Consider the following 26,692-nt stretch of genomic DNA (forward strand, 5'->3'; position numbering starts at 1 on the left):
GCTTTAGACTGTAAATTTTCATACACTTACTTAGTATTTTAAAAACTGATAAAATTTGTTTTCTGCAAAAGAACAAATCAAGGACACAGAAGGACCAATTAAATCTTAAAATAGTTACAAAAAATAGCCACTAAGTAACAGTCGTTCCCCCGCCACAATAAAGACTACACCAAACTACAGAAAACAAACACACACAATTAACTAAGCCCTCTCCAAGTAACTAAAAACCTCGAATTACAAATAGTGAACAATTTCCTAACTAATCAAGACCTTAGATATTCATGTATCTCTGTTTTGGGCTGACTACTAAATTAGTATGCTGAAGAGTATCAGAAGTGCTACTTACATGTTGCCTTAAAAAAAAAAAGTTTTAACAACACTGAATCCTCTTCAAACCTGCACATTTTCTTTTTACATTTTTATTGGAGGATAATTGCTTTACAATGTTGTGTTAGCTTCTGCTGTACAGCAAAGTGAATCAGCTATATGTATACATATATCCCCATATCCCCTCCCTCTTGAGCCTCCCTCCCACCCAAATCCATACACTTTTAATCTGGGACAGCAAAAGGGATAGGAAGAATTTATCATTTGACAAATAAGGGTAGTCAGAACAAAAGCAAAAATGTGAAAGAGTTGAAATATTCCATGTCTACACATTCTCAGAAATGACTCTTCAAGACCCATAGAGAAAGATTCCACTGGTTCACATTTCTGAGGGCAGCTGTCACCGAACTCAGGTTCCACAATGAAAAAAAAACATGAATAAGAAGATAACATTGATATATAGGGTAAGGAAACTGAAATACTGTTTAAAACCAACAGACATGCATATTGACCATGAGATGAGATGCATGTTCCACATATCCCATAACCTCATTGTGACACTAAAAGAAAAATTTAGCTGATTAGACCATGTAATAAAATATTTTATATCATAAAATTCCATTTTCACACAAAAAAGTTTACTGACTAAAAAGATAGATTTTATCTATGGGTGAAAGATTTAGACATATTATTTTGATACGTGGAATACTAAGATAAAAATTTCATTTTATTAGCATTGTGGTACGCGGGCCTCTCACTGTTGTGGCCTCTCCCGTTGCGGAGCACAGGCTCTGGACGCGCAGGCTCAGCGACCATGGCTCATGGGCCTAGCCACTCTGCGGCATGTGGGATCTTCCCGGACCAGGGCACGAATCCGTGTCCCCTGCATCGGCAGGCAGACTCTCAACCACTGCACCACCAGGGAAGCCCATAGCATTGGTTTTTAGTACTTAAAAAGCTTCTAAAATTTTAGCTATAGCTTTACTTTATTGGCCCAGATGTAAGGTGACCCTGAAGACATTCCAAAGCATCCTCCTCTTCAAAAAACACTTTACACAGTAAAATAAAAACATACATACATGCATGTATCCTCAAAATACCACTCCATCACCATACTTCTCTTATACAGCAACCTAATCCCAATTCATACCTCAAATGTGTCAAGGTATGATCTGAATCATCTCACAGTAAAAGGTTCAAAAGCTGATACAGTTTACCCAGGCCTTCACATTTCACAGGCATAACCCTAATGTTATCAAGACAGAGGTCTCTCTCAATGTTGCAGCTCTTATTTCAGCTGCTATAGCTGCTATTAAGTTATCTCAAATATATTTTGTCAATATTCTAATCTGCTGCTATTAAATGACCCTCATTAAGAGGGAACAGAATTCCTTGAATGTGTTTATTATCTCAACACCTCAAATGTAAGACCAGGAGTTATTGAAATAAAAGGAAATGGGGGAATAGCACAGGGCTAGATCTCAGGTATTATCTGCTCTAGTTTCCTGCCTCCGGTCTTAGACATTGAGAAAAGATTGTTGTCTGTGACTATCTTGAGTCTCTGAACACAGAGGTTCTAACTCCTTCCAAAACAATTCCAAGATTGGCTAAAATATTCTGCCTTCATATAAAACACAATGTTTTATATCATTTTTGAAATGATAAAGATAAAAAGCTTTTCATATACATGAAGATGGCAATTAAGTTAACTATTTTTTCAAAGCTAAATGATGGAATATGAAAAATAGCAATACTCAAGTGAGGTTTTCATTTCAATTTGCTAAACATTTTCAAAAATGCAGAATCATGAATAAGCTACATCAATAGTGGAAAACAAATTCTGTATTTGGTTTAAAATTCAATTCAATTTTTTTTTTGTCTACTGTATAGGTAGGATACAAAAGTGAAAGATTAAATTGAACGAATGAATACAAATGCAACTTTCTCAAGAAACTGTTCCTACCTAATAATAGCAAAATAGCAAAGAACACAATCTTTTGATTCAATTCCCAGCTCTACTAAGGAACTAGCTATGTGACCTTGACAAGTCAAGTTTCTTACCCTCTCTAAAGCTTAATCTCCTCCTCATCTGCATAACGGGAGTAGGTAAGAGTACCGAGCTCAAAGGGTTGTTATGCCAATTAGATGAGTCATAAATAGATGTGAAATGCTTAGACCAGTCCCTGGCACATAATAATGCAATATAAACGCTAACTAATTATTACAATTAGAATTATATTATATTGCATTACCTAAAAACATACCTGGGAAGTTATGGTTAAGAGTATGGAATTTGATTCTGTTGCTAACTACATGTCCTTGGACTGTTGGTGCAACGTGCTTCTTAATGTCATAGAACTTAATTACTCTGACCCTCAGGTTTCTCATTGGTAAAATGGGGTGATGATATTTACTTCATGGGGTTTTTTAAAGTATTAAACTAAAATTAAATAAGCTAAAGTGTTTTAAAGTACCAAAAATGTAGAGCTTACTTAATATGTGACTCTCTTCAGGAAATCAAGAAAGTTGTTTTTATGTATCTTTTACTGTGAGTTTTCTACACAGTAGCCTAATACAATGTCTGGAACACATATACACACACACACACCTTAATTAATAAATGAGTGAATAAAAACGGTGGTTGAGAATGTATAACTCAGGTAACAGTTTAAAAAGCAATTAAAACAGAAAATGGGAGAATTACCTATAAAACAGGAAGCTGATGCTTAATCTGAAGGGTGCTCAGGGCAAGATCTATTTACTTCAAACCATTCATCTATGCAGCTAGAAAAGAAAAAAACCAGAAAAATTGAAACGCTTATGTTTAATTATTTATATCATAACAGTCATAATAAAAATGCTTATTCTTGACATTAATATATCTCTGTGGAAAAAAATTCAATATTTTTAATGACCATATTTGGCATATAGAAATAAAAGAATATGTTTATTACATTCTGATTATTCTAAGCAGTAGGGAAATGAATCTTTGCAAAATTATGCTATGAAGTACTTTAAAGTTTAAACAGAACAACCATTCCCAAAAGAGAACCTAAAAAACTACCACTTTACCAATATTCAAAATTAAAGGACAAATCTGGACAGATATTTCTCTCTTCAAACTAGTTGTTCATTTATGCAAATGTTAACCAGTTCATCCCACAGATCAAGCTTTTAAGCTTTAATTCTTGACAATACTGCATTACATTTTAAAAGACCATATTTATGTGATGTGAGTATTGAAAACTTAATTTAATTCTATCCCTTCCTTCCTGCAATACATATATATATATACAAATAAATATACCATCATCCATTTGTATTTATAAACTATTGCATGATTTTATAGGAAGTTAAATATTAGGGTGCATATATAATTATCATTGTAGATCTGCACTGTCCAGTGCAGTAAGCCACAAGCCACATGTGGCTATTTAAATTTAAATTAATTAAAATTAAATAAAAGAAAAATGCACTGCCTCAGTCACACTAGCCACATTTCAAGTGCTCAGCAGCCACATGGCTAGTGGCTACTCTATTAGACAGCACAGATATATAACATTTCCATCCCTGAAGAAAGTTCTAATGATAAACTCAAGGCCTTAAGGAGGTTAAGTAACTTGCTCAACAGCTAGGAAGTTACCCAAGCAGATTTTAAACTGTTCGACATTCTCACTGTTGACACATTGCAAATCTGCATATGCCACAAGCTAGAATGCTTGGCTAATATGTTGAAGGGTAAAATTAATATTTATCCAACCTCATATCCTGACAGTTGGTTTGATAGGTAAAAATGATGGATAAATTTAAAAGGAAAGAAGGTAAAAGATCTCAACCATATGACATTCTTTCAATATCTAAAACAATTTTTGTTGTCCTTTTGCTGTCTAAATAAACATGCCCAATTTGGCTTATGACACTTTTTTCATTCGGCCTGCTCTCTATTCGACTCACCTGGCTCTAGACGTCCTCTGGTCTACCAGAATACCTCTCACAACAAAGTACTGAGAAATGAACAAAATACTCCAGATGTGTTAACAATTCCCAATACATCTGAATAGTACACCTCTGTGATCTAAAATGGGTACTTCTTATATTACAATCACATGATTTCAGCTCATCTAGACAAAGAAACCATTTAAAATCCCAGGTCCTTCTTACATAAATTTCTATCAACCCACGTTATTTAAAATATTATATTCCTCTCTCCAAAATCCAGCAGAAAATCACTCTCCTGATTTTGGTGCTTTACTTCCTTCGGCATTTTCTTACTCTAAAACTATATATATGAGTATTCCAAAACAATGTATAGTACTGTTTCCATGTTTTAAATTTTATTTGAATACTACTATAAGGTATGCTTTCTTCTAGTGGCTTTTTTTCAGTCAATTTGAGGTTCGCAACTGCTAATAAGTAAGGCTCTCGTTTTTACATTTTCACTGTGTATAATGTTCCATCGTATAAGCACACTGCAATTTATGTATCCATTCTTTTACCAATGGACACTTTCAGTGATGCTATGAACATTCCTATACATCTCTTAGCCAGCACTACTCAAGGGGTGGTACACACAGTGCTGATCCTTGAGCTATTTGTCACCAGTCCTCTAAACACACTGTTCTGATTGACTTTTTAAGCACTGCACAGCTTTCTTAATGAAGACAGCATGGTATTGCTTTATTTCCTGGTAGAAGCTCCTTGATCTCACCCTGTACCTGCACACTAAGCAGTAGCAGCAGCGCTGTCCTGGGGCACAGGATCAAAAGTCCCTCCAGAGCATATACCTAGGAGTGGAATTACTGAGCTGTAGGATATGTACAGCAGACTCATTTGTATGCTTACTGGACACTTGCGGCTCCTTTTTGTGAACTGGCTGTCAACAACTTTTGCCTATTTTTCTATTTTGATTTGTCTTTTCCTTACAGACTTGTAAGAAGTTATTATCCAGATATTTCAGCTGTAACATAATATACACATTTTTGATGAACCTTGCTTTCTACAAAACTATTGACTAAAAATAACAGCGTTTATGAGAGAAAAAAAACAGGTTAAAGGCAGACCACTCAAATAATACAACCCTGTAATCGGAACAAAGCTGTGTTCCTTCCAAACAAATAAAATACCTCTGTAAATATAGGATTTCTTTTAAAAGGGTGAGGTTAGCTTGATATAAAGAGGATTAAGGAAGGACTGATACTGTTTGAGTTACGGAGACAAAAGCCAAAGCACAAAATTTGAGAACTATGAAGTAAACAGGCACTTCCAAAATAAATCCCAGAGCCTAACTGAATTGGGTGTGAGACTACTTGGTGAATGGGCATCCTTAAAGTTAACTGTATTCTTCCATGGCTTGCTTCCATATTTGCTCTTATTTGATGGAGCAAAGCATTAATGTGCTGAAAAATATTATATATGAACCGGTATGATGTGATTATACTGTCACCCTTCTATACCATTTACCAACTACAATGAGCTAACTGCATTACAGAAAGTTGCTGAAGGAGAGTACTGTTTCAGACAGCAAAACTTCGTTGTTATGAAAACACTCTGAGGTCTAGTTTTTAACTTTTTCACAGTATCATGATGCAAAAAAAGTTTTAAATTTTAACGTAGTCAAATTCATCAACTTGTCTTCTTTTTATGGGGAGGTTATCTTAGCCCCCCAAATAATTCCTTACCATGAGGTTAAGAACATCTCTCTATCTTCTTTCCGACACTTTAGATTTTAGTTTCCACGGGCAGTTAATTTGGAATTCTTATTTCAAATGTAAAACAGGATTCAATTGTTTTTCATATCAATAACAGTATTTTTTCATAGCAATAACATATCAGTCGATCCCAGTGCCATTCACTGAATAGTTCATTCTTATGAACTAATTGGGAAACCAATTTTTCCATTTATTCATGTCAAACAAACCTTATATAGCACCTATTATGTGCCAGAACTTTCTAAAAATAACTTATTTAAAACCTCAGAAGAGGGACTTCCCTGGTGGTCCAGTGGTAAAGAATCTGCCTTTCGGGCTTCCCTGGTGGTGCAGTGGTTGAGAGTCTGCCTGCCGATGCAGGGGACACAGGTTCGTGTCCTGGTCTGGGAAGATCCCACATGCCGCAGAGCGGCTGGGCCCGTGAGCCATGGCTGCTGAGCCTGCGCTCCGCAATGGGAGAGGCCACAACAGTGAGAGGCCCGCGTACCGCAAAAAAAAAAAAAAAAAAAAAAAAAAAAAGAATCTGCCTTTCAATGCAGGGGACACAGGTTTGATCCCTGGTCAGGGAATTAAGATCCCACATGCTGCAGGGCAGCTAAGTCCGCGCACCACAACTACTGAGCCTGCATGCCTCACTACAGAGCCTGCGTGCGGCAAACTACAGAGCCTACGTGCTCTGGAGCCCACATGCTACAACCAGAGAGAGAAAACCTGCACACCACAACCAGAGAGAAGACTGCACGCCACAACGAAGAACCCGTGCCCCGCAACAAAAGATCCCACATGCCGCAACTAAGGCCCGATGCAACCAAAAATAAATAAATAAATGATGATAATTTTAAAAACCTCAGAACAACTCTATGAAGTTGGTACTACTGCCTCATTTTACAGATTAAGGCAGAGAAAAATTAACTAGCTTGGCCAAGATGACACAGTGAATTAACAGAGGGGCTGGAATTCAAACCTTAGGAATCCTGACTCCCAACAGCCCATGCTCTTAAACCTCCATGTTATGCTGTCTCTCCATATATGCATGAGTGTTTATGGACTCTATTCTTTCCCACTTACCCACCTATACCCTTTCCACACTGTCTTAATTAATAGTCCTATAGTGAATTTGTACAGGACAAGCTCTCTGCCCCTAGCATTGCTTTCTTCTTTATGAGTGTCTCGACTATTCTTGGCCCTTTGTTCTTTTATCTGTATATATTTAAGAATCAACTTGTCAAGTTACATGAAAAAACTAGTTGAGATTTGACTGGAATAGCATTAACTACATAGATTTGGGGTGAAGTGACATCTCTATGACATTGAGTTTTCCTAGCCACAAAAAGGTACCTGTATTTATTTTAAACCTTCTATAATATCTTTCAATAAAGTTTTAAAGTCTTGAATATCTTAAGATTTATTCTCAACATACTTTATTCCTGTTGTAGTTTCTGTTGCTGTTAATGTTTTTATTCTAAAAAAAAGTTATATATGTTTTTTGTACTGGGATATGAATGCAGCTGTTTTTCATGTTGAGCTCATATCTGGCAACCCAGCTAAATTCTTATTAATTTTAATATATTATCTAATATTTATTCTTTGCTTTTGATTTTAAATTATTAATAATAAAGAATTTATTAATCTGGTCCTCTTCCTCTGTTAATGTGGTAACTTATATACATAAATTTTCTAATCATATATTTCTTTGCATTCGTAACGTAAATCCAATTGGGTTGAAAGGCATTACTTTCGATCTATATTGATGAATTTGGTTTGCTAGTATGTTTTTGGATTTTGCATTTATATTCATAAATGAGAGTTCCTTTTAATTTTCTTTCTTATCCTGTCCTTGTCTGATTTGGGTTATCAAGTTTATACTATTCTCATAAAATAAGTGGGAGAACCTTCTATCATCTTCTACCTTTGGGGGGAATTTACAACTGTTAACATGGTGTTCTTTGGATATCTGGTAAATTTGCTGTCCAACTGTCGTCATGGGCCTGTTTTTAGGTTTTTGGTTTGGATTTTTAAAAACTATTTGTGGTTTTTCAGGGTTAGTCTTAATAACTACTTATAGTTATTAGTCTATTCAGGTTTCCTATTTTTGTGTTATTTTGGACAATATTATATTTTTAAGGAAACTGCCTGTTTTGTTTAAATTTTTTACTTGAAAAGTATAAAATTTTTCACAGAATTTTCCAATCGTTTTTAATTTCTGCCATATCTAGAGTTATGTGTTCCTTTTCATTCCTATACTGTTTATTTTTTCCTTCTAGAGACAATCTTGCCAGAGGCTAATCTATTTTATTATTCTTTTCAAAGAAACAACTTTTGACTTTGTCAGTCTCTACTCTAGTGTGTAATTTTTTCATTCAATCTTTTTCTTCTCTGATCTTTGTTTGCTTTGTGTTTATTCTGTTACCAATTTTCTAATTTCAGTAAGAACTTGGATTATTGATTTTCAGTCTTCTTAAAAATATTTTAAATTAATTAATTAATCTATTTTTGGCTGCGTAGGGTCTTTGTTGCTGCACACGGGCTTTCTCCAGTTGCAGCAAGCGTGGGCTACTGTTCGTTGCAGTGCGTGGGCTTACTGTGGTGGCTTCTCTTGTTGCGGAGCATGGGCTCTAGGTGCGTAGGCTCAGTAGTTGTGGTGCATGGGCTTTAGCTGCTCCGTGGCATGTGGGACCCTCCCGGACCAGGGGTCAAACCCATGTCCCCTGCATTGGCAGGAGGATTCTTAACCACTGTACCACCAGGGGAGTCCCTTTCAGTCTTTCTTTTAACACAAGCCTTGGTTTTCACTATTATTCAGTTCAGAGTATTTTCTAAGTTCCCTTATGACTTCTTCTTTGATCCCAGAATATTTATCTTTTGTCACTGACATCAAACTGAGCTCAGAGAACAGCTTTCTGTATGGTACCATCGTTTTGTGGTTTGTTAAGACTTGTCTTATGGTCTAGTACATGATCAATTTCTACAATACTTCATACGTACTTGAAAAGAAAATGTACTAATTGCTGGGTGCAGACATACACATACATATCCATTAGATCAAATCTGTTAACTGTATTGCTCAAGGTCTTAACTAATTTTGTGTATGTCTGCTTGACTCAGTGAGAAGTGTGTTGAAATTTCCCATTATCATGATGGATTTGTCAATTTTTTCTGACAGTCCTACGAATATTTTGAGACTGTGTTCTTTGGTACACAAAGAATTGAATTTTATATACTTTTATCATAAAATATTAATATTTTCTGCAATAAAGTTAATTTTGTCCAATATTAATTTAGCTTTGTCAGTTTTACTTTAGTTAATATTTTCCTGGATATAGTTTACTATCCCTTTACATCCATATTTTTCTATATCCCTTATGTTTAAGTGTGTTGCTCATCAACAGCATATCCCAATCTTTCGATCTGTTTTCAACTGGTTACTTTGATCTATTTGGATTTATTATAATTACTGATACTGGATTTATTTTTGCCTCTTTGTTTTGGTACTATTTACTATTTTCTCTATGTTTTCCCCAACCCCCATGCCCTGCTTTTAAATAAAATTCCACATTATTTCTTTTATTGCTTTTAAAGTTATAGTTTTCTATTCTTTTTGTAGGTTACCTTAAATCGTCTTAAATCAAATTTTTCCTGAAACCAAGAACACTTTATGAAAAACCAGATGGGCTCTGGAGTCAAACAGACATGGCTAGAATCTCAGTTCTTCCATTTATTACCAGCTATGCGACCTTGGAGAGATTGCCTATGGTCCCCCAGCTTATTTCCTCAGCTGTACAATGAGATTGTTACAAGGCTTATATACGATAACCTATTCAAGAAGCTATGGACAACACCTGGATCACAGTAAATGCTTAACAAATGGTAGCCTTTGGGATGCAAACAGATATGGGCTTAACTTTTAGTACTAGCAGGAAAAAGGCCATTTTTTTTTTAACATCTTTATTGGAGTATAATTGCTTCACAATGGTGTGTCAGCTTCTGCTGTATGACAAAGTGAACCAGCCATACATATATATATATATATATATATATATATATATCCCCATATCTCCTCCCTCATGTCTCCCTCCCACTCTCCCTATCCCGCCCCTCTAGGTGGACACAAAGCACCAAGCTGATCTCCCTGTGCTATGCGGCTGCTTCCCACTAGCTATCTATTTTACATTTGGTAGTGTATATATGTCCATGCCACCCTCTCACTTCGTCCCAGCTTACCCTTCCCCCTCCCTGTGTCCTCAAGTCCATTCTCTACGCCTGCGTCTTTATTCCTGTCCTTCCCCTAGGTTCTTCACAACCTTTTTTTGTAAATTATTTTAGATTCCACATATTTGTGTTAGCATACGGTATTTGTTTTTCTCTTTCTGACTTACTTCACTCTGTATGACAGTCTCTAGGTCCATCCACCTCACTACAAATAACTCAGTTTCGTTTCTTTTTATGGCTGGGTAATATTCCATTGTATATATGTGCCACATCTTCTTTATCCATTCATCTGTCAATGGACACTTAGGTTGCTTCCACGTCCTGGTATCGTAAATAGTGCTGCAATGAACATTGTGGTACATGACTCTTATTGAATTATGGTTTTCTCAGGGTATATGCCCAGTAGTGAGTCTGCTGGGTCGTATGGTAGTTCTATTTTTAGTTTTTTAAGGAACCTCCATACTGTTCTCCATAGTGGCTGTATCAATTTACATTCCCACCAACAGTAAGGCTATTGTTTTTTAAGAAATGGGGAAAGGGAGTTTCAATGAAGAAGAAATCTTTTCAGCCCTAACTACAGAAGTGTGAAACCTGAGAAAGGTCTTTTAGTCTAATATCAATTTGGTTAACATAAAAATAAACTTACCCTTTATGATATATGCATAGACAAGGCAGTCGTGCTATAGTATCTCCCTGCTGCAATTCTTCAAGGCATATTGCACATTCCCCAGCATCTTTACTCAGCACATCCTCTGAGAAAAAAGAAAATGAGTTTAGGACAATAAAACTGAAAGAATTATGTGAATGCTAATTTATGAAGAGTGGTGACTGGCATATTTTGTCAGAAATACATAAAACTCAGCACCTATATTTGAAATGCTATTCACAAATCAGTGAATAATGTTTACCTTTACTTATGGACAGTGTCTCTCATTTCCATTTAGATTTCATTGAGGCACTGCAGTTAGTAATTAAGAACAGTATGGAATCCTCCAACTTGCAAATGACTTTGCTATAAAACTTTATCAGTAAGTCAGTTATTTGGAATTTATTGTCCTTATGCTACTAATCAATATTAATCTGGTGCCCAAGCTAGTTCAAAAAAGTGTATAGAGTAGAACATGGCAGAAAAGACATGAAAATACTATTGTAATTTTAAAAATTCTAAATAACAAAATTGCATAAGTTAAAGAAATCATCTTTAATACAGGACTTTAAAAAAAATCTGCTTAATTCAAGAAAATACAAAGGTAAATCAAAGCTTTTGTGTAGATTCTGAAAGGGATTTTTGGAAACTTGAGGATTTCAGGCATTAGGCTCAACATTAATCCTTTTTTTCTTTTTAACATTAAATTTCCCAATTTTAATAACTGTACTATATTTAGGTCTTAATCCTTTCCCATGACAATGCCAAGTCTACTCCAGGCAGCAATTACACTAACTTGCAGGGTATTTTAATCACTTTGTTTAAAATATTTCTATGGTGAAACCCTTTATAAAGCAAAAATTCCTTTCGGGGGAAAGAAAAAAAAAAAAGTTCTCTCAATTTATGTTTTATACTGAAATTTTAATTTAAATTACATTTTATTAACGTTAAATTTTAATTTTACAAGGATCTTGCCTAAAATAGAGTATATTAGCCGGACATACTTTGTGACTTTTTTTTTTTCTTTTTCTGTACGCGGGCCTCTCACTGCTGTGGCCCCCCCTGCCACGGAGCACAGGCTCCAGACGCGCAGGCCCAGCAGCCACGGCCCACGGGCCCAGCCGCTCCGCGGCATGCGGGATCCTCCCGGATCAGGGCACGAACCCGCTTCCCCTGCATCGGCAGGTGGACCCCCAACCACTGCGCCACCAGGGAAGCCCTGTAACTCTTTTTAAATGAGGAATAACTAAAACATGCCATTAAAACTGTTGAAGAGTACACATTCTTAGTAAGTTTGGAGAACAAAAAGCAAAAGCAGGAACATGCAGTATAAATTTATATCACAAATAGATAAATTACTGGTTTTGGAAATAAAACCAAAGAAGCTAAAGGGGAAAGGCTGCATTAATCTCTACCTAAGTGCTTAAACACAGAGCAAGGTAGGAAAGTTTCCTAAAATTAAGTACTTATCTGCTAGTCCCATACCTCTTATAAACACCAACAAATTTAATTGTGCACATATCTGTAACAGTTCCTTCTAGAAAAGTCCATTCTGTAAGTAGTCCCCCTTTAGTTGTTCATTTTGAGATAGCACATTAAGATGAGATACAGACTCTATTTGGTCTACAGAAAGTAAGGTAGCAGCAGATGATTTACCCATACGGCTAGAGGGGGTAAGAGGGCAACTTCCACAGAAAAAGGAAAGGCCTTAGCAAGAAGGCTTATGCTTTCAGAATCTAGGGAATATGGTTGAAGTAATTTTAGCTAACTATTGGGTAGCTCACAAGCTAATATATCACATCAAAGACTTAACCAGAAGAAGATTTTTGGGCAAGTGGAACTGGGTAAATGGAAAATGATGCCTATTAACACTTCCCTCAAGAGTCCTCTCCCCATTTTTCTTTTCTTGACCCTGGAGGTCCCAGCCACAACCCCGACCCCACCTGCAACCCCAAGTCTTTCCTCCTTCTCTTGATCTCCATTTTCCTCTTATTGTTCTGGATAGGTTTCCACAGATAGGGAACCAGTTTAATGTAAAGCACCTAACTAGTGTTAAAGTTAATTGGTATATTGGAACCCACAAAATAGAAGTCATCTCAGTGGCTCTGACCACATCCCAAGCCTATACCTAAGTCAGCCTAAACTACAGAAAATACCTCACTCTCAAGGAAACCCAACACCAACCACAATCCTCCAACTCAGCTTTAGCTAGCCTACTTTGTCCTAGAAAACAGAACCTGCTAGCCTTATAAGGAAACCCCAGCCTCCTAGCCAATCATGCCTTGTTTTCACAGTGCCTCTTCTAAGGCCCCATAAAACTCACTCTTGTCCAAAGTCCCCTGGGGAGGTGCTTATTAGGCACTGTAGTCCCCCAATCTATGGATTGTTTTTCCCTTGAATAAAGGACATCAAACTTGTTACCAAATTTTTTAGTTTTATTATTTAACACTAGGATGATAGCAATGAAAAAAAGAGGAAAAGATATGAAGGAAACACTAAAAGATCATAGTACAGGTATAATTCCAAATAATATGGAATTTTTTGTGGTATGTTCTCACCACTTAGATTTTTTTCACCACAAAGATATACCACATCGTAACATAAATCTAAGTCCCACAACTAACTTCAAAAAATTAACCATCACTTTTTATCAAGCCTAAGACATCAATAATTATAAGATACACCATGAGTTTTATATTTCACCAAGAAAAAAATGCTTCCATTAAACTATGACACAAATCAATTTTAAGACATGTCTCATTTTTCAAAGCTGTTAAAATTTATAAAGTGTGTCTTAGAATTGATGGGCTAGGGTATCAAATTTTCTACCTTTTGGAATACAGTAAAAATGCATCTAGATTTAAGTATAAAGGAACCAAAAAATCTCTATTAACATAAATTAGATAGACCAGCTTTTAAAAAATAAAAAGTATTGCCACATTTTTGCCATATAAATCTATGTAACAGATTCTCAACACAAAATAAAAATAGGTAGAAATCCACGAAGTAAAAGCTTCTGAATTCATTGTTCACAGAAATGTAAGTGTCTTACACTTGCTTTTATGTTGACCTATAACTACCAACTCTCATTTCTTTATTACAATAGGTTTTAAAAATCTTTTGAGTTGGGAAAACTTTAATATCTTAAAAGGCCTTGGTTATTCTGTTTATAAGAAAATTTATTTACAGTACAACAAAGACAAACCCAATCTGCATATAATTAACAGCATATATATTTTAAGAATATAGGGCTTCCCTGGTGGCGCAGTGGTTGAGAGTCCGCCTGCCAATGCAGGGGACGCGGGTTCGTGCCCCAGTCCGGGAAGATCCCACATGCCGCGGAGCGGCTGGGCCCATGAGCCATGGCTGCTGAGCCTGCGCATCCGGAGCCTGTGCTCCGCAACAGGAGAGGCCACAACAGTGAGAGGCCCGCATACGGCAAAAAAATACAAATAAGAAGAATATAATGATATGCCTTGCAGGTACTAATTTAAAAAAATCTTTTTAGTTTAATCTAGAATGACATATTAATGTCAGTCATTTTAATCAGAAGGTCCTAAAGCCCAAGTAATAAAAAATATGCAGAACTGTATTTTCTATGTTAAGATATATATATACACACATATATATATGTGTGTGTGTATATATACATATATAAGAACATTCCAAACACATTAATTTCAGTGCAGCCCAATATCCAATGTAAACAGTTTCTAATGAAATGATCTCTGCTCAGAAAATTAAAAGTTAACATTAACATATTATAGTCACTGCTCAACTGCATTTTGATAAGCAACTCTGAGTTAAAAGACGGTTCGTTCTCAACAGTTACTGCCCCAAGTAGCAAATGCTTAATTTTCAAATTTGAAAGTCTTATTTCCAATAGAATCTGTCTTTGTATGTTTGAAGGTAGTTTTTATTTTTGAAAAGTTACTATGAAACGTGATTAACTTTTGACTGGAGGTTTTCCAGAGTATGCCCCTCTCCTACCCCATTGTGACACTGTACTTTCTTTCAAAGGGAAATTTTCAGCTTAGTAATGAGATACATACAGAGTTAAATAGGGCCTAGAAATACCACTAAATCCAGGACACTGAAGCATCTTTAAGACAGCTGGGAAAAGGTTATTAAAAGTCTTTAGCTAATCAATTGAAAACATTCATGAAGAAACCATCTCAGGCAATAAGGAGTCAATGTTTTAGGACTAGAATACCTTAAGGGTAGACTACTAACTAGCCAAAATTAATATGAGAAAAGCAGAGAAGGGAACACAAATAGATTTAACTACCATGGTTGGCTAGTATGGAATTCCCGCTCTCCACAAGCACTGATTAGTGGACAGGTACTCAAAACTGTGAACAGGAAACTAAACTTGTGTTGCTTTTTCAAAAGTGTTGTTGATGTCCCACCTAACAGCTGGAATCAGTGTATTCCTTATCAGTCTAATTCCTTGATTTATTCACATGGTCTATGCATTGATTTAGAGGTACTGATACAGGAAAAGAAGAATTAAACCTAGAATAGAACAATGATTTTATCAAGAAGTAGGCACCAGAATCACTTGGGTATGTATTCTGCTCAACAGAGAAACAAAACAAAACAAAAAAACATATACCTGGGCCCCATCCCTAGAGATTCTGAAATATACCCCTGCTTCAGAAAACAACTGCTATCAAGGAAAGAGCATGCTGAAGTAGAAAGAGCATAAGATTTAAAGCTGCAAACGATATAATGAATTTCCATTCTCACTATTAGTTAGGCACATAACATCCAAAATGCTGGTCACCCTTGAGTTTCCTTTTACTCTTCTTTAATACTAGCACTAATAAAGGTATTCAAAATATTACAGAGATGAAATTTTAAAGACTCTTGTGTAAAAATTCATGTTATAAAAACACTATACAAAATATCAGTTTTTATCATTATCAGAAAAACCTTTATGGACTTCTTGAAAAACAAAGTTGGTCATTTTTCTCTTTCCTCTTCTCCCCATTCCGGTTATTCTAGTTGTTGCAATTTTATAAAATGCCATAAATAATCCCATGGCCAACAGAAACTTCTATAGGATACTCTTGACCCAGCCATTTCTAGAGACCTATTATAATTGCCAGACTGGTAACAACTCCATACAAACGATACTGCCTAATTAACTTTTAAACGTTTTGGCTTCATTCTATATATAAAAGTACTATAAATGTCCACTTTGTTACATGCTTTTAGACATACTTAAGTCTTTTATTAATCCTATATGGTAACTAAGGTTACCTCCATTTTACAGATGAAGAAACTGAGGCTCAAATAAATTACGTAACTTACCAGAAGTTACTAAACTAGTAAGTTCTAGGGTCAGGATTCAAATTTAGGGTAAGTCTTTGGCCCTTCTACAACTTCATGAATTTTGCTACAAAACAATTTCACTTTAAGAGTATAAATACAGAAGCAAACTGTTTTAGGCAACGTTAGGTTTGAAATATTAAAGGTGAGGATAGCTACCTATTTAGAGGAAGTATGTTTAAGACTGGTCATATGCTTTATCTTCTGGAGTTATTAAACTGCTATAAAAACTGGTATCAGAAATGAGCTCACACTTTACCGCTTACTTCCTTCTATGGAACAGGAAAACAGCCCTGTCCAATAGAACTTTCTATGATGACAGAAATAATCTTTTAACTGTGTTGTCCAAAACAGTAGCTACTAGCCACATACGGCCTGAAAATAGCACTTGAAATGTGTGCAACTGAGGAACTGAATTGTAAATTTAATTTTTGCAAAATGTGACATCTATATATTTCAATACAGTAGATAAGGAACACACATTTATAAACTAAAAACTTCTGTAAACTGTTATTTTACTTATAGCCTCAAGCTCTTAATTTGCATCACCCAAAGAAATTACTTAAAATTCAAGCAGCCAAATATGCAAAATTAAAATATTTAGCAAGTACAAGCACATATCCATATAGTTATTGCACATCAAGACAACATGAAAAAAAGCAGACAGCCAAAATCCTTTGGGGTGGTGGGGGAGAAAAACAACAAGACCAAATTTGTTAGAGGCAGCCAACAAAACTCCATGCGAAAATTTCATAATCATCACAACCTTATTTTCAGATCAAGCATCCGAAGGTGTATGATCTTTTCAGCAAAATACAATGCCAAGCACTATTATGGATCAGGCATTTTTACCTGAAGACTTATTTTTTGTTCTTGAACCCTCAATGATAGCAGTAGAAAACAAAAGCAGCTGAAATGTGAAATAATCCCTAGAAAAGTCAAGAATTAAAAAAATTCACAACATTAGTAAGAAGCAATTACTCTAAGAATGAAAAATTGCGGCTCACAAGGTTTATTAATAAATACCTTCAGATATAGAGTTATATCTAATGGACTTAAGAGAAGTTAACATTAATATTCTAGATTATAGATCTGTGAGATGTTACTGTACTCAAGTATCATTAAGGGGAGTTAGAAATGATATTTAACAAAGGGAAACAGTCATTTTCACTGTAAGATTAATATATCAATAAAAACATGGGGATAACCTTTACTAAACTGTCTAAAACTCAAAGTTCATGGTCAGGGTCAAATTTTACCCTGCTTGGAAACTTCTTATTCTGGTTCAATGAGAAATTGCAGGCTTCCTCTGCCTAGATGCTACTGACATTTACTGCATCAATGCTTTCTTTAGGTTAAATATAATTGAGAATTGGCTAAACACATAGCCACTTTTCATTTGCACTGTTAGAAATTTACTTTAAAATTAAGACTATTCTTCAAGAGGAGACAGAAGTTGTGACTCTTCTGATGACTTTTAAGGAAAGATGTGTACTACTCTTGGGAATATTTTGGAAACTGACATTTGGCACCTTCTCCAAGAAAATATAAGTAAAAGAAAATGGAACCCAAAGTACATACTCCAAAAGGTAAAATATACAAAAACAACGCTAACTAAAACTTACAGATTTAGCTTTCTTGGGCCTTTTTGTTTCTAACTTGCCTAAAAAAATAGCTCAGGAATAAGTATTTTATAAAACCAGATACTGGGACTTCCCTGGTGGTGCAGTGGTTAAGAATCCGCCTGCCAATGCAGGGAACATGGTTCGATCCCTGGTCCAGGAAGATCCCACATGTCACGGAGCAACTAAGCCCATGCGTCACAACTACTGAGCCTGCGTTCTAGAGCTGGCGAGCTACACTACTGAGCCCACGCACCACAACTACTGAAGCCTGCACGCTTAGAGCCGTGCTCCGCAAGGGAAGCCACTGCAATGAGAAGCCCGCGCACAGCAACGAAGACCCAATGCAGCCAAAAATTAATGAATTAATTTTTTAAAAAAAGGTACCTAATAAGCTGCAAGAAGTTATACAAGTCATCTAAGAAATTTTTAAATTACCAACTTACTCCCCAATCTTCATACCAAATTAAGATGACTTTCCTTTACTCCCTCCCTGTTACAAATCGCTGATTTGATAAACCCTGAATAAGTGTTTACCTAAATGAATTGTCCACATTAAAAAATTAATAAAAAGACCCAAAAACCAAACAAAAAAATACCCCAAAACACACACATATAGAAAAGAAAAAAAAAGAAAAGAAACTCCTGAATATATACAAAAATAGAATAAAATATACTTTGAACTAAAAAGTTTCAGGTCCATTTTTGTTTTGAATCAATGCAGAGAGAAAAACATCAGTCCTAAAAAAACCAAAAAAGCTGATTTTCAAACTTAATTTATGATTGTATACTTTTAGAATTAAATTAATGTATTCAATTATAATGTAGGCTTTAATGGCAATAACAAAAGAGTCAAACAATCTGGGTAATATAATGTAGCAAATTTTAAAAAAGTGTTATTTATAGACAGTTCTAGGTTCAAATTCCAACTCTGCAACGGGTTTAGGAATATAATGGGGTAATAATACCTACTTCATAGGGCAGTGGTAAGAATTAAATAATATCTGTTAAATACCTACCACTGTACCTGGCAAGGAGCAGGTATGTTCTGAATACTAGCTATGTGATTACTGGCAAGAAAGGACACTTCCTCTGAGTTTGTTTTCTCCAATCTAAAGAAATGATGAAACCTCCTAGACTTGTCTCTTAAAAGTGTTATGAAGATCTAATGAGATAACGCAAATGGAATGCAGTCTTACGGAAAAGAATAGGCCTGAACTTTGGACAATGCACAAAATTCTGAGTCTCATTTTCTTCAAATAAATTGCAAGTCATAATACCTGCATCTCACAGTCTTTCATATTGATGATTAAAAATAAAAGAACTAATGAATGTAAAAATGCTTAAGGCTCTAAATGTTAGCTAAACAAAATTCTACTATCATATTGAAACTGAAAAATGTCAATACAATGGTATTGTATCATAGCATACAACAAAACATATTATGTCAGAACTATTATCAGATTTATGAACTACGATTCTATCTACCATTCTGTTAGAATGAATCTGAGAAGGCGTATTACAATGTGTATGTATACGTACTGAGGCTAATGTGTGATGGTGTTTCCCTGCTGCTTCCCCAAGGCTACAAGGTAATTAGCAGGCTGACTGGTAGATAATGTACAGGGTCAAAACTCAAAACGCCTAAAGGGGGATAAGCCAGAAAACGTTCAAAAAGTAGCTCATCTTTTAACCTACTTCATAAGAAAAAAGAACAGCACAGTTGTGACAATAAATGCCAACTGAATTTGGCCTTAGTTTTAGGGGTTAACAGGTAATTGTGACAAACTGGTGCCCACAGTCCTATCTAAAGGGGCAGTTCCTACTATAGAATGCCATGTGGGAATAAAGAGCCAGTGTGGCTAGGTATATTTAAAGCAGCTGCAAATTTAGGTTTTTAGATGAAATTTCTTCATTTTCAAAATACTGACTCAAAAACATTTTTGATACTGTGTAAGCAAACAAAAAAAAGTCTGTGAGCCTAATGTAGCCAATACTTTGCAACCTCTGTATTCAAGAAGCAGTAAATTCCATGAGGGCAGAGAACCTTGTAGGTTCTGCTTACTCCAGCACGTAGCATAGTGTTTTGTACACAGTAACTGCTTGATAAATATTTTTTGAATAGCTAATGAAGCAAAAGATCTCCGAAGACTAAAGAAAGCACCAAGCAACAAATGAACCAATGGCAGAGAAAAGGCCCCAAAGCCAGAGGGTTGGTGTTTCAGTGACTTGGGCACTTCACTTGCAGGCTGGTGACTCAGCTGAGCTCAGACCTATTTTTTTTCCTATTTTTTTTTTTAAGTGTACTGACTTCTTCTTTATCCAGTGGTTCATATCAGCCAATCAACCAGAAAGCACTGAATATATGTGGAGTTTGCCAATAAATAATTATAGGTTGATTAGCATGTATGGGTAAAGAATTAAAAGCACTATGTATGCACAGGAGAGAGATTTTAAATGTCCACTCCTAAGATAATAAAGCAAAGTGTGAAACTCAAATGTACCTGAAGGAAAAAGCAGGAAGGTGAGAACCAGTAGCTCTGACAACAGTCATGTAACATTAACAACTCAGAGTTCTTTCTTGATCCCTCTTCACCCTGCTACTAAATGACTAAACACTGTGACTAAATTACTAAAATAACTGTAACTAATTGCTGGATCCTGGAGAATCTAAATCTAGATTCATCTGAAACTTCAGATAATGAAACCTCATGAAAAATCAAGAGACAGCAAGTGTAAAATGGGTTTATAAAAAAATTGTTTTAAGAAGAGGGGAAACACACTGATTTTGAAACAGGTTTATTTCTTTCTGCTCAAAGTTTACCAATCCTTCAGTTGCCCAGGCAACTTCAGTACCTGAGTGAATCCCACTGGAACAAGGGAAGAAGGCTGCTCTGACAGTGAAAGCACTACTGAAAGAAAGAAGCTACTAAGTTGGCCTGAGGACAGAACTCTCTCTGCACCCAAGAACAGGGAAACTTCTTTGCTCACACTTTTAAACAAAAAGGGCTAGTGTGTGCCAAGCTAATGACCACAAGGCTCACAAGAGAAGAATATCCTACATTCTATCCACTTCTATTTGAGAAAGAAATAATAGTATGATCTACATGTGTGCTAACATTATGGAACAGAGAAAGGTCATAAACTAAGTATACACAACAATGTGAATGAAGGTGAAGCAAGCTGATAAACTGAAATAGACACCTACTATAATATCAGAACAAATGAAGGGATGGAAGAAAGGGAGGGAGGAAAGTGATGATGACTTTACAAGTAGAAATTCCTAGAACCAAAACCCATTATTTTTTAATATTTCAGAAGGGAAAAAGGAAGGCCAATGCAGAAAACTAAGTTAGTAATCTAGAATAAATATCATGTAACTAAAAAAAAAAAAAATTAACAAAAACATAAGACAGAGGATACATCAAGGAGCTCTAATGTTGAAATTACAGGACTCACAGGAAGAGAAAAGGAACAGAGAAAGAAATAATAATCAAAGAAGTACTAGAAGAAAATAATCCCTGAGCTGACTAAACATTTGAGTTGCTAGACTGAAAAGGTTTATAAAGTCTCAAGCAGAATTAATAAAGATGGGAGTAGAGTGAAAAAACACTTAAATAGATGCATCCTGGGAAAAAAAGAGGATTTCCAACCTTCAAAAAAAATTAACCTGTAAGCTTCCATTTATGGAAAGAACAGGTAAGTTAAGATGAAAAAACAATGAGACCCAGCAAGACTTCACATCTGTAATACTTGGAGTAAGACAATACAGACTTAAAGGGAAAAAAAAAGAAATAAAAATATCCTATATTCAGCAAAAGATAGTAATCATATATGAAGGTGAACAAGAAACACCTGGGAATCCAACAGCTCATTAAGTATACCATCCATGAAAGGCTTTCTAAGGAAATTATTCATGAAAATGCTTTTAACAAAAAAGAAAATTAAGAACAAAACCCTCAATATACAGAAAGTGAAAATTAAAGAGTACAAAAAACAGCAGTGAGCAATGAAATATGTTTAAGTGAAATTTAAATCTAAATAGATAATACTGTGACTGAAACTGTAATATAACTAAGGATTTTTGAAACAAAAGGAACATCCTGCCAGTGCAAAACTTAATACGTAATTAGGATGTAAAGTCTAAATTATTTCATAATATCCAGGACTTGGAGACAGAGGGGGAGGGGAGTAGGGGACAGGAAAGTGAGCAAGAATAATATATTAGGGGGATGAGCACAAAGAAAACTCCTAATTTTGATAGAATAAAACAGAAGTATATGTTTAAAAATATATATTAAAGCAAGGTAACCAACAAAGGAATGAAAGATGTATAGTAAAAGTTCCGAACTAATCTGGAGGAAAGGGAAAGTAACTTGATCAATCCAGAGAAGGCTGGGAAGAACAAAGTAAAATAGACAATAAATACCAAATAAGGGAAAGAACAACACTAAATTTACCAGCTATAATGTAAATGTATGTGTGTTGAACAGTATAACAGGACATCATATAACTACTATCTAGCCTCAACAAATCAACTTATTTACTATGAATTAAAAAGAAAAAAATAAACAAAACAGGGAAACATAGAGAAGCAACTGTCCCAGAACACATGCCAAGATATAAGAGCTCAGGAATGAAGATGAAAAAGAAGAGGGAAAAAAGCCTATTACAAAATGAAGGTGAAACTAGAAGGAGAACAAGAAAGAATAGACATACCTGATATCACAGTTAGGAACACAAGGGGTCAAAACTGAGAAAAGTAAACTGGAAATGAAAAAAGCTTTAATAACTACAGAAAAAAATGTTACCTAAGGAAGACAAGAAAAGGAGATCCTATTACACACCTACAGTATGGTAAAAAATAAAATTACATCACAGAAACAAAAATAGATCTAGATCTATATACTTAAATCCTAGAATTGAATTGAATCCTAGAAAAAACTTATCATGAAATATCAACACTATTTAGTAGATATTGGTCAAAAAAAATAGAGTTCTTTGGGCACCTTGGCAAAAAGACTGTCAATTCTAAAAGGAGGTGAAATCAGGCTGGTCTCAGACATCTCCAGAGAAGCATTTTACACTGTAAGACTGGAAGAAAGCTTATAATATCCTCAAATAAAGGAAGCACAACCCAAAGATTTCACACCCAAACTGTTATTCAAAAACAAAAACAAAAAACACAGACAACCAATATTAAACATGCAAGCAGTCTAGTAAACTGTTTCCCATGAGCCCTTCTCAAAGGATTTATATGAGGATAAACCTCAGCTAACCAAGAGATGCCTGGAATAGCTAAAGCAAAAAGATTTGCAGTGAGAACTGAATCTACTTAACTGTAAGATTAAAACAAATGTGGGAATTATGATTAGATAATATATAACATATACCTAAAAAATTAAAAGTTCATTATTATCTATAATAATTGGGTGTAAAAAAGTATCATTTGAAGTTGACAAGGCAAATAAGAGAAGTATAAATATATTTAATAGCATAAGAGTAAAGATTAAGATAATGTAATAACTAAAATTGGGACAGAGCGGTACGAAAGGCAGAAAGAGGAAATATATTCAATTTCATCACTGTTCATAGAAAGAAATTAATAGTGTCTAAAAATATAAACTTAAGGATACTATATAGTTATATTTATGAAAATAATCTCTAAATAAACAACAATAGTTCTTCCTAAGTAAAAGAGGAGGCATATGGAACAGAAAAACTGGCCACTTGGTGAAACGTTTTTAAAAAGCCATAAAAACAGAAAGTATCAATACATAACAACAGAATTAAAACTAGCCATATTAATAAATGTAAATGGACTAAACCAACACAATAAAAAGGAAAGATTAGATTGGATCCTAAATGAAATTAACCCTGCATTGTATACAAGAAGATATATGAAACAAAAAGATGAAAGTTGAAATGAAGAGAAAACATTTATCAGGCAAATACAAACTATACAAACTAAAAGAAATAAAGAATTACAATCTCAACATTAGACAAGGCTGAATATAATGAGATGGCATTAAAGAAGACGAAGGACCGTTTATAGTACTAAAAGGTGCAACGGCACCTAAGTTATAATAGTTAGGAATAACGTATTTATTCATAGCATCAGCATTCATAAAGCAAAGAAGTATAGGCAATACATATAAAAATAGAAAAATTAGCAATAGAAGACTTTAATTTACCTCAGTCAATGACAAATAAAGTGAGAAAAAAGATGGATATAAAAGACCTTTTAAACTGAACACAAGCATGGAACACTTGCCCAAAATGACCACATATTAAACTACACAAAGAAAATCTTAATAAACTAAAATATAGAAATAGTATAGATAACATCCACTGATCACAATATAGTAAAACTAGAAAATCGCAAAACCAGAGGGAAAAAGCCCCTCAGCCCCTAACATCTAGGACTTTAAAAACACTCAACAACTTTTGAGTCAAAGAAGGTATTCCCCCAAAATACAGAATATCTGAATAAATTTTTAAAAAGTAACAATTTTTGCAAATATCCTGTATATTAGCAAATACACTCCATCATTAAAATAAAATACTAGACGTATTACCAGGAATATAAATGTACATACACCCCTGACCAAGCAAGATTTCAAGGACTACATCCCATAGACATACCATACACATACAAAATACCAGGAACAACTTAAACACCCATCCACAAGAGACTGGTTAATTAACTGTGGTTCATCCACCTATAAAATATAAGGTAATTGAACATCCCTGGTGGCGCAGTGGTTAAGAATCTGCCTACCAATGCAGGGGACACGGGTTCGATCCCTGGTCCAGTAAGATCCCATATGCTACAAAGCAACTAAGCCCATGCGCCACAACTCCTGAGCCTGTGTGCCACAATTACTGAGCCCGCGCACCTAGAGCCCATGCTCCACAACTAGAGAAGCCACCGCAATGAGAAGCACACGCACCGCAACGAAGAGTAGTCCCTGCTTGCCGCAACTAGAGAAAGCCCACGCGTAGCAATGAAGGCTCAACGCAGCCAAAAATTAAAAAGATAAATTATTTTTAAAATATATACATATATATAAGGTAATAATAGTAAAGAGAACGATGAAGATCATTTGGAATAATTTCCAGGATATATAAAACAATCTCAAGGTTCAGAATGTTTACAGCATGATACCATGGTGTAAAGAGTGTGTGGGAACAGAACATATGTATCTATTTGTTTGCATATGCATTAAATATCTCTGGAAGGATCACAAGAAATTGATAGTACTGGCCACCTCTGGAAAGGGTGACTGAGGGACTGAGGTGAGGGCAAGACTTCACGGTACATCCTTTGTACCTCTCTGCTTTGGCAAACGTATTACCTATTCAAAAATAAAATTTAAATTAATTATAGAAAAAAAAGAATAAGCAAAGATAGGCAAGTACAAATAAAAAGAAACTGTTGGGGTAACAATTCTCCATGGGTCTCTCCTGTTCAAGTCTTGGACTATCTTTTCAAGGATCTTTGTAGAGCAAAAAGCCTTGAAAGATTCAGTGTCCCCTCCAGCGCAAGGGTGGACCTGCTTACTTCCCTAAGCTCAGGGTTCCTCTTGTGTAATGCAAATCGCTGAGCATGCAGATATCCCCTTGCCCTCTTCACCATCACCCTGTGGGAACAGGGACTTCAGGAAGTGGCACAAAAAAATGCTGATACTCTGGCTGCTGTTATGATTAATAATAATAGAAGTCCTTTGATTCTCTTTTCTGCCAAAATTCATGAAACTGTGGCAGACTGATATGTTACCTTACAAGTAGGGTAAAATTCTCAGACCTTTCACAGTTTCTGGTAAACCTAAGTCAAAATAATCTTGGAGAGGGCTTCCCTGGTGGCGCAGTGGTTGAGAGTCCCCCTGCCGATGCAGGGGACTCGGGTTCGTGCCCCGGTCCAGGAAGATCCCACATGCCGCGGAGCGGCTGCGCCCGTGAGCCATGGCCGCTAAGCCTGCGCGTCCGGAGCCTGTGCTCCGCAGCGGGAGAGGCCACAACAGTGAGAGGCCCGCGTACGGCAAAAAAAAAAATCTTGGAGAAAGCAGAACAGAGAGAAGTGTACTTTATAACATAAAAAGATTCAACCCAAATAGAAAATAAGTCAAAAATAGTTTTTCAAATAACATAGCTATGAAATATATAAAGCCAGAAAAAGACTGTTGCAAGGACACTATCACCAACAGGAACTTAAAAATAATAAGAAAAAATTAGTAAAACCATGGCCAGAGAGGGGATAGATACTTTAACAAACTTCTCTCCAAATCTGTCAGACTATGTAAACCAAACATAAGCAAGGATACAGAATATTTCAATAATACAACCAAACTCAATTTACTGGAAGTACTTATATACATATGAATTAAAAAGAATAATAGTAGAAGTAAATTTTTTACTCTACAGAAAACATATATGTTTCTCTTATATTCATGATTTACAGAGGTCAGTGAAGTACGTGGTCACAAAGAAAACAACAATGAATTTCAAAAACATAGTTATTATGGGCAGCATTCTCTAATATCAAGATCAAAAAGACTTCCCATCATACATACCCCTCCCCTCATAAAAAAATTTATCTTCAAAATTAAGAAGGATTTTTTTCTAGTTAACCTCTGAATCAAAATAGAATTAAAAATTGAAATGAGAAATTATCTAGACATTAACAAAAATATTTTATATTAAAAGCTCAGATACAAATAAAGCTCTTATAAGAAAATACTTCTATTTCTAAAATACTTTTATTAAAATTTAAAAATTGGGGCTTCCCTGGTGGCGCAGTAGTTGAGAGTCTGCCTGCAGATGCAGGGGACACGGGTTCGTGCCCC

At 35.4% G+C, this 26,692-nt stretch overlaps 1 protein-coding gene across 1 annotated transcript in view; it reads right to left on the reverse strand.

Moving 5' to 3' along the window:
* ZNRF2 (zinc and ring finger 2) overlaps positions 1–26,692 on the reverse strand; it is a 159,025-nt gene that overhangs the window by 64,055 nt on the left and 68,278 nt on the right. The window contains exons 3-4 of the mRNA XM_022584225.3: positions 10,891–10,996; positions 3,032–3,111 (exon numbers count right to left, since the gene is read on the reverse strand). Coding sequence (XP_022439933.1) covers positions 3,054–3,111; positions 10,891–10,996 — 164 coding nt within the window. The 3' untranslated portion in view covers positions 3,032–3,053. The remainder of the gene's footprint in view (positions 1–3,031; positions 3,112–10,890; positions 10,997–26,692) is intronic.

This window comes from Delphinapterus leucas, chromosome 9 (assembly GCF_059928025.1).
Source record: "Delphinapterus leucas isolate spDelLeu-1000000601 "Yukka" chromosome 9, BTC_Dleu_Yukka2, whole genome shotgun sequence".
NCBI classification, from domain to species: Eukaryota; Metazoa; Chordata; class Mammalia; order Artiodactyla; family Monodontidae; genus Delphinapterus; species Delphinapterus leucas.